This window comes from Cydia fagiglandana, chromosome 4, assembly GCF_963556715.1.
Source record: "Cydia fagiglandana chromosome 4, ilCydFagi1.1, whole genome shotgun sequence".
Taxonomy (NCBI): Eukaryota; Metazoa; Arthropoda; class Insecta; order Lepidoptera; family Tortricidae; genus Cydia; species Cydia fagiglandana.
The window spans coordinates 11,884,949-11,895,034 of NC_085935.1; the positions used below are offsets into that span (position 1 = coordinate 11,884,949).

Here is a 10,086-nt window from a genome sequence, read left to right on the forward strand (position 1 = left end):
ATACGAAACAATAAGATATTAAATCGTTTTTTTATTCCTATTTAAGTAGTAATTTCTGTGTTATTTCATCCCTGTTAACTGTAGCTGCAATAATTTCTAATTTCAATCACTTAAAAATATCTTCTGTACATATTATGAAACACGTAAGTAAACGAATTAATTATAACCGATTCGGTCATTAAGTATTATATACCACTTCGTCCAAATACGTTCCAAACTTTGTGAGTGTGTTTGAAACGAAGCATTGTTCTTTATTTCAACTAGTTATTGTAGCCGAGCTCAACCAATGACACAAATAATTAAATTACTCACAAAAAACAACTTCCACCGCGCACGGGTAATAAATAGTCAGGAGCGAGGCAATGGGCAATCGCTGATACTTACACCTTACCTACAATCCTAATTATAACATAAAACGAACTTTAATTAATGTAGCGAGATCTTCTCATACTAGAACAACCTTTGCGAACTCACAATTGAACACAAAATCCGCTTTCATATATAATAAAATCAATAAAATCCTAAACATTTACCCTAAGGGGTCATCCATTAATTACATCACACGTTTAGGGGGAGGGAGGGGGTCAAGAAAATGTGACATATTGTGACATGGCGGAGGGGGGAGACACAAACTTTGTGATGTCACTTTAACTTCATCAGTAACCGAAAATTTATTTAATTTATTTTATTCGCTGTACATTTAAATAACAAGTTTTTAAAACGATAATCCTTTTTATTCGTTTAATTTTCTTTCCTAAGCAGTTTTGGGTTATAAAATTACTAATATTTTTATCGTCAAAAATATTTTGATAGAATATTAATAATACTTAGGTACTTACTTAAAATACTTAATTCGATTTGGCGATTTCGTAGAAAAAATGTGACGTCACACTAGGGGGGAGGGGTTTGCCAAACGTGACCAAGTGTGACAAGGAGGGGGGAGGGGTCAAAAAACCTATAATTTCGTGTGACGTAATTAATGGATGTAAAACAATCCCATGAATGTAAGTCTACTGTAACCAAATGGCTCAAAACTAAAACATATGAGAAAACAGAGAGTCTTTTACGATAAGTACCATCACACACACACACACACACACGCGTGCAGGCTTGAGTACTTTTCTGATCACATATTTTATTGTTGTCTTTATGTTGCTTATAGTTAATAGTTATAATTAATGTATTGCTTGTAATTAGTATATAATTACGAGTATTATTTGTAAATAGTATAGGTAGTAAATGTTTTGTGACTTGTAAATAGTGTAGCTTAGTATTAGTTAGATTTCAATAATAACGGAAGAGCGGTGCCTCCCAACACAGGCATAGGTATATTGCTTACCGGGAGACACCATCCCTCAAATTATATGTACAGTTTTTTATGAAATAAAGAATTTTATATTTTGTACCTGTTTCGTTCTCCTAATCAACAAGAAATGCGAGTCGGAAAGGTTCAGAGTGTATTATGCACAGGCTAGTACATATGTTATTGTCGCAAGACTATAAGAGATTCCACTGCGAGAAACACAGTAATAGTTGCGGAAAAACACTGAGCTGAGTTTTCTAATTTGAAGGGCAAACGTTATACATATTTTGGTAATAAAGGACCCATAAAACTATTTATCAATTTGGCTTTATAGACCTTTACGTACATGAACTCTTGCGTAAATGCTTTCAAATTTGACGGCAAACATTACATTATAGTAATAAAGGTCCCAGAAAACGACTTTTTTGATAGTCTACATACTGCTACGTCCATGTTATTTGTTTGCAATTTGGAGTTTAAACGACACAAAAGTTAGAAAAGTCCTTTACAATTTGTTCGCCTCGTATACTTAAGGTAAAATCATTTTTAGGACGGGTCGTAAAGGGCAAGTAAAATAATTTCAATAGTCAAATAATGTCCTTTACGACCATCTTGACCACACGATATGAAAAATTATCATGACAAATGAAGGCCTAAATGACGACAAAGGACATGTTAGTATTGTTAGTCCTTTACAACATAATTTAATTACAAAAAAAAGAAAAAATAACTGGTCATTTACGCCCCTTGAGCTAAGCTGTTTTTGCAAGCTCATAGTGTAAAAATTGGATCGTAAAGGCAACATTTTACGAGATATCGAAATTTTAACTAGAACAAAAGCGCTTGGAATTCTGAACAAAACTGCATATTTATTTATTTAATCGTATGGCATGCATGATTAGGAAATCAGAGTACAGCTTTGAGGTTGTTAAGCCAGGTATTAAAACTGTATATATAACTCATTTTCGCTAAAATGTCCTTTACGCCAATTGAACTCAAAGGTATATATATTTATTTTTATTTGCTTAGTCCCAATAGTGTGGGGTACCCTTGGATAGGTGTTTCAAAACGAATAAAGGTCTCCTTAAAACATTTTTTGATAAATTTATATATTTTCGGAAATAATCGCTCCGAAAGAAAAAAAAATATCCCCACCACCCTCTAATTTTTGAACATTGGTCCAAAATCATGAAAAAAATCAACAAAAGCTTAATAACTACTTTCAATGAAAACTATATAGCGAATATGACCGGACTCCAGTCGGTTTTGAGTTATTGCAAAAAATCTTCTGTTCTTAGTAAAAATCTAAAAATACGTAAAACGCTCTGTACTCCCTTGTAAACGTATGATACTGACTTATCGCCCCGGTTTGGCCTATTTTGACAGAACGGTAACTACGAAACTCTACACTAAGCATGGCCCGACATGCTCTCAGCCGATTATTATTTTTGAGTCAGATTTGGATACATTTAGGTACCTATGTTTGAGGAGCTCCTGATTTTGGTCGGAATAAATACGAAACCCCAATTTGGGACAACAGTATAGTACAAGTTCAAAGGTGTGATACCTCATTGGATTCGGAATGATGTTTAGAAAAATGTATTGAATGAAATCAAAAATTATTATTAAATAAAAGTGCGTCTACTCAGCTTTGTATGAACCAAGAAATAATAGTGTTAAACGGTTTCCCCTGAGGCAAAAGTGCAATAGGTATTACTTACTTCACTAACTTCGCCTACTAAGAGGCAAATCGCGACTTTGTTTTGGTTTATCGATAACTTCTCACATCACTAGATTATCGATATTACATGTCGACTATTGCCCATCACTTTTCTGTCTGTGTACGTATTTAGAAACTTGAACCCGCCCCTAAAATTAGTGCGATAGGGACAACTGCAGCTTAGGCGAAAAATCCTGCGTAAAAATGTCAAAAATCGAGGTTTCGTAGTCCTCTTTTTCCTCCTCCAAATCTTAACCAATCGTAACCAAATTTGGAAATCTGAATGATTATGAAATTATCTGTGTCGGACCGTTTTGCTTTTTTGGCTAATTGATATCAGTTTTGAATACCACGCCTCTCATTGCGGCATAGTCAATTAGGCCATTTTGGCCATTTTTGAAGGGCTCTAGCGCCTTAAAAAACAAAAATATCAAAAAAAGCAAAACGGTCCGACACAGATATTGACAATATTAATCTGTGTTGAAAAAATCATTGCTCTAGCTTTAAAAACCACGGAGGAAAACGAGGACTACGTTTGTATGGAGGAATGACCACTCCCGTTGGCTCTTAAGCGTGAATTGAATGGATAATTGTTAAAAAAAATGAAGTGAATGGTTTTGATATTTCTTTTTTTTTTATCAAGAAATTGGTGCTATAAATAACCTAATTTTTATTTTTGAAGGAAAAAGTTGCGCATAAAAAGACCTTTTATTGATTTTTATGTTTTAAATGATACTCATTGCTGTAGCGAACTGTCACCAATGACAGATGATGACAACAATGAAACATTGTAGTAGTGGTGCTTCAGGTGCTACAGCTATTGCCTACTTTCCAGCTTGGTTTTAGACCATCTATTGCCACATTTCCGAACAGTCGCGTGAAAATATTTTTTTCTCAAAAATGGACGGCAAAGTCGACTTTGCCGTCTAAGAAATAGGTCGCGAAGCGCGGAGTTTATGGTCAACCAAAAATTAAAAAGTTAAAAACATTGCAGTCTCGATTTTGCGACTGCAATGTTGCATACAAATTCCATTATTTGTCGAGTTCCAAACTTTTTAAAAGTTCAAATGGCCATATCAAATGAAGGCACAGGCCCATTACACAGCCAAACAGATGATTAGTACCGCGACTATTTAGTTGTCTCAAATAGGTTGGCGTATTTTCGGCAGAAAAATACACTTCTATTTTTTTATTAAAAAAATAAAAAGGCGGCAAGGGCTTTTCTCTGTGAAAATATATACGTAAGAACGTTGCTTTTGTAAAATGTTTCTATGATATTTATGTTTCTTGCACCATTTTTGAGAAAAGCACTATATATGACTCGGCTGGAAGGCTACTTGCTGGCTTCGGATTCAATTAAACGGACTCCCAAGGTCGTCCGTTTAAAACGAATCCTCAGCCTGCAAGTAGCTACTTCCGAGCCTCGACAATAATGTACTATTAATGTGTTGTTACCTGTAAATTATTTATTTTTGTCTTCCTTTATGTAATACATATCGCGCATTGGATTACTCTGTAAAGTGGTACTGTATACTTGATTATTAAATAAAAAAAATAAAAAAAAATAAAAAAAATGTACCTATAGGTACATGCTCGTCACATGCCATAATCAAACTTACGTCATTTACAATAAAGGTGTAAGCAGTGTGACTTTCTTGAAGAGCCTCATATAATACAGGCAAAACAGGGCGCTCAATATACAGCAGAAACGTTCGCCGAAGGAAATGCTTCTAAAAATGTACACTGTGAAGGTTTATATTCCAAGGTTTGAGGATGTACGTCCTGTCAACCTCCCCGCCTACTGTTATCGAAACGTTCAATACAAATAACAAATAAATGAAACAAACCGCGTGAAGCCGATATCACGAATACTTAAACTGATTACAGGCATGATTGCCTTTCCATTCCATTACTTCTTATATAGGTACGTAGGTACTTACCTACATAACTATAACTGCGGGTATATTTTGATTATAATTTCGCAACCGTATAATATGATTCGTCAAATTGTTAAATTAAATCAACCGTCTGACAATCGAGTCTGATTGCGTAGTTAACATAATGAACGAATTGACATCGCTCTACATATAATCTGTTTTTATTTATGTTGGGTAAACTTTATAAAGGTCATTTTAATACCTATCCATCTAGTAAAGTAATTAAAACAATGTAAATTCAATATATTTATATAATAGCCGAGTAGCGCCAGGAATTTAGATATTATTAAAGTACCTAATACCTCTTACTTTATTTTGGAATGTTATAAGCATGTTGAAATGGCTGTATTCTCAGAACCACCAAATACATAGGTACATATATATATGTATAATGTAGTAATAATAGTACGTGAGGTAATAGGTAATTTTAGACAAAATTCTATTATGTAAGTAGCCACCACACAAGTGTATACATAACAAGTATGTACTTAAATAAGTAGGTACCTAATAACAACATCTAGTTTAGAATTCCTGAGAACATTAATCCTATTCTTTCTCATGTAACAGCAAATCGTAGTGAAGCGCCTGCAACGAATGCTCGAGACTGAATGTGGAGAAGAGGCGAATTGTAACGCAGAGACTGGCGTGCTGGCGGGTCTGCGGGCGCTGTGCGCCGCTCTCGAGCGCAAGAGACCCGACGCCTTCCGCCATGTCGCGCGGCAGGCCACGCGGGCCCCGTGTGCCATGCTGCGCTCTGATACTGCTTTAGCGGAGTTGGCTTTGGCACTTGCACGCAGGATCACGAGAGATAACATTACATGGTCGAAGGTAAGCTTTACATAGACTACATACTACAAAGCCAGCCATAAATACCTCCCGTTGACTCCGAAGAACTCTGCACCCTGACGCGGGGCTAACGGAGCTAGTTCGCACCTGTGCGCAGAAGAGTGGGATTTACCATTGGACCTTTAGCCCACATATCAATAATTCATAATATTATTTAGTGATCCCTCTCAATTTTAATCAAAAAATTAAATACTTTTTTTCCATAGAAGGTAGGATCCTATAGAAATGGTTTACGCGTGCCTCCGAGAGGGACAAAACATACCCAATGCGACACTATGTTTGGTCGAATTTATTTGTTGCCCACCATAATCCATACCATACTAAATTTACGGTGGGGAACAAATCAAAAGTGAGACTGTGACAAGGACTAACAATAATAGCTCTTTTCCTGCTCTGCTACTCCTACTGAATGATACCATAAGACTATCCAGTTCGGTCACTTTATGCCAGATCTAGTTATATTCCAAATTCATGTTTTTTTCAGATAGCAGCAGTGTTTTGTATTTGCGGGGCACTATCCCGAGAGGCAGCCGAGGCAGCAGACGGTGAACCAGCTATAGAATTGGTCGCAGCGCCGGCCGCGGCGGTCGCTGACCTTCTACACGAGGAAACAGGATCCTGGATAGCAGCTAACGGTGGATGGGTAAAAACTAACAACATTCAAGTCATCATCTGAATTATTTTAACAGCAAAGAACTTATTTCGTTTATTTGTCTATTTGCCTCTCTATCTCTCGATGCAAGAGCAATAGCGAGGCATGGAACGAATTTTCGAGTTTCGCGAGGGGTCCTCTGAAAGACAATCCCGAGGTAGGGTAGAAATCGCTTTAACCTTTTGGCCGCCGGACCTAGTCCGCAAAGACGCTCACTCACACGCCAGAGCAAATTTTAAGTAAACAACTAATAAAAAGTTTAGGGATTGCAAATAGTGATATCGATATTTACAATTTATGGTAAAAATCTTTTTAATTTAGTTTTGTTCTTATCCTGTTTTAATTTCATTCCAAATTGCCAAAATTAAACATATGTTTTACACTCGAAAATGTTTAAAATATAGGGATTTAACATAAAAAACAACCACTAAACAATGTCGATTCAAGACGTGATATCGCCGCACTAGGCTGTACGAGAAGTCTTTTATACAAGACAACGGCGCGCATAGACTGCCCGCAGTGCAGACCGACAAGGACAGTTTTCGCGCGGATTAAGTAATAATAGTCTCTAGGTCAACGGCGTAAGCGCTTGTCGGTACGTAAACTTTATTGGCGTAACGTTAAAGCTGCGCATCATGTATCGATAAAGTCAATATATCGGAACTGTTTTAGTGAAAATTACACGTGGGTTGAATTTTTTATGAGTGTAGATATTATTCCGGAATTAGAATCTATCATTATAATATCAGTTTGGTTTACATTAATTTATAAACTCTAACCAAAAAAACCTTCAACGACTTGTTATAAAAATACACATTAATTTCAATGTTATAATAAAAAACTTAAGTCTGATAAACAGGTATGTCCATCTGTACCACTCTTGTGCGAAGCGGTCGCTGCGGTGTATCCCTTCCCAATAAGCTATAAAATAACATCAATTATTTTTTTATTTATCCTTCTGCAATTAAATAGTCCACAATCTACAAGGGCAAATTTACTTGTCTGACTCTAATTTATACAGCTAAAGAAGCTGCCTGAATTTTACATATAGTTATGCCTATCTGACTCTCGTTCTACGTATTCTAGTAAGTAGTTACCTACTATTCGTTAAAAAAAAATTGGCGATTAACAAGTGTTAAAATACTTAAATAAAAACATATTTCTGACTTTATATTTAATTTAAAAATTCCCATATCGAGTTAACATTCCCATCCCTAGCTGTCTTTTATACAAGACAACGGCGACGAGGAACATGAAAAACATTGAAAATTGGAGCAATTTTTTTAAAAGCCTTATTATAAAAGAATGGATTTATATAGCTGCTTAAAAAGCAAATAAATGAAAAAACAAAGACCTAAAATATGAACAAGAGTGTAAATGAAATTGCAAATGTTATTATTTTCACATTAACTCGGTGGTTGAATTTGTGTCTTGTATACAAGACGACGGCGCCAGCGTATCGTTCTATCGTTGTCTTGTATACCGGACAACGGCGGTCAAAGGGTTAAGAGGATGGGCAGGACGGCCTCTATATACAAAAGTGTACCACATTTTCCTCTCAGGATATTGACATTACAGAAAATCTTTAGGCTCAGTTTGATGTATATTAATATTAGGTACCAAACTAACACATTCACTGCCATAAACACCCTAGGTGTGTTAATTTTGTATTTGAAATGGGGCGCTTGGTATTGAAAGCGTTAATTAACCATAGTAGCATTTGACTTTTTTATATTTTATGATTAGTATGTATTATAAGATTTAGGAGCAAAAAATGAATTTCATGTATTTTTTTTAAAAGCTCCAATTTCTTAGAATAAGTACCTAATCAACATTTTCGAAAGAAAGGAAGAACCGTCCTAGCTCGTCTTAATCGCTACAAAAGTTAGTTTCTTCAACCTGCTCTTTTGACTGTTAAAATAGCTCTATGGCAACATAAATAACGTTATAATATTAAAAGGCCCACTTTGCTTAATGGATTCGACGCATGTTTATTGTTGTTTACCTGCCAAAGTCCTACTTTGCCAAATTGGAATGAAGACTTACTTATGATCTGATATTACTGCATTCACTGGAACGTGTGTTGCCTGTAGACTAGCTGGGCTATAACCGCGAAAATCGAAGTTCGCAAATTGCGGGCATTTTTCTCTGTCACTCTAATTACGCCTTCATTGGCGTAAAAGAGAAAGATCCCCGCAATTTGCGAATTTCGGGTTTCGCGGTAGCCCCACTGTTTTCATACTTTCATAGTAGGTTAGTGCGAGTTGAGGTTTTCCCTGAGTGCAATGCGTCGTGTATAAAACAAGAAAATATCAAATTAACTAATAGTAACTGTGGTCAAATCAAGTCTTTAGTTTTATGTTTTTTTTTTCTCGCCTATTTGAGTGTCCCACTGCTGGGCAAAGGCCTCTCCCCTTAATTTCCATGACTCCCGATTATATAATGTATATACTTGGTGAAGCAGATCTTGTCAGTAGAAAAAGGCGGCAAATTTGAAAAATGTAGGCGCGAAGGGATAGCGTCTCATAGAAAATTTGAATTTCGCGCCTTTTTCTACTGACAAGATTTGCTTGACCATCTATAGTTAAAAAATTTCGTAATGCTTCAAATTTTCGATCCATGACAATATCTACGAACGTCCATAAAGATTGAGTAATTAAATTTGATACACTGTCTAAAGCAAGAACGCTATAACACGAATAGTTTCCTACATTGACCCGTTTCTTCCTAATCTTCCTATCTCTATCGCACGCGCGTAATTATATTGCGGTCCCGCCCATGCTGATGCCGGCGCTCCATCACACTGTGCGAGCGAGACAATATATATATATTATGCGCGTGCGGTAAAGATAGGAACAGGTGGGTCAGTGTACGAAATTCTTCGTGCTTTGCGACCTTACTTTAACGTAGATTTTTGTTTATGTTTATTTCAGAACGGCCTGGTAGAGCGACTGCGAGCCAGCGAGCGTGACCAGCGGTCCGAGAAGACACTGCGAGTCATGGTCTCCTTCTTCGCCATGGCATTCGTTATCCTACTGCTGCTGAGATGGGTGCTACATGGCCACCCCGCGTACTACGATTAATAACCAAAATAGTCTTGTGTCTTTCTAAGTTTCTACGTTCAAACAATAGTCTCGTAAGACCCAAGTAAATTTTTGCGCTTTTGAATTTGGAACTTTCTTTTTTTTCTATAAAAGTTCAAAACTTGAATTTAATTTGTACTTGTACTAGTACGCGGGAACTTACGAGGATAGATGTGAGAACAACAACAATTATACCATCATTGCCTAAATTTAATTTGTTAGGTACAGAAACAACCGAGTCGAGCATAATTAGAGAAATTATGGATTATGTCGAGTTACGGAATAATAAATAATAACATTCAGCGTATACGCAAGTATTTCTCGGGGCACACAATAGTAGGTATTGTAGGTAAAGGATAGGTTAATAAGTATTATTAAACATAATTTATTTTTGTTAAACATTAAATATTATATTCGTGAAATGTGTTTTATTTAATCATACATACCTAGGTAAGTAAGCATAATCGAACGAGCGAGCGAAGCGAAGCGAAGTTCTTACATTCGACTTCGGACACGCGGCCGGCTAGCGGCACGTCCCGGCATTT

General features: G+C 36.3%; 1 protein-coding gene across 1 annotated transcript in view; it reads left to right on the top strand.

The window, feature by feature from the left end:
* LOC134663735 (uncharacterized) overlaps window positions 1–9,626 on the top strand; it is a 118,479-nt gene extending 108,853 nt beyond the window's left edge. The window contains exons 4-6 of the mRNA XM_063520201.1: window positions 5,528–5,788; window positions 6,291–6,449; window positions 9,392–9,626. Of these exons, the coding sequence (XP_063376271.1) occupies window positions 5,528–5,788; window positions 6,291–6,449; window positions 9,392–9,541 (570 nt within the window). The 3' untranslated portion in view covers window positions 9,542–9,626. The remainder of the gene's footprint in view (window positions 1–5,527; window positions 5,789–6,290; window positions 6,450–9,391) is intronic.
* Window positions 9,627–10,086: the final 460 nt, after the last annotated feature.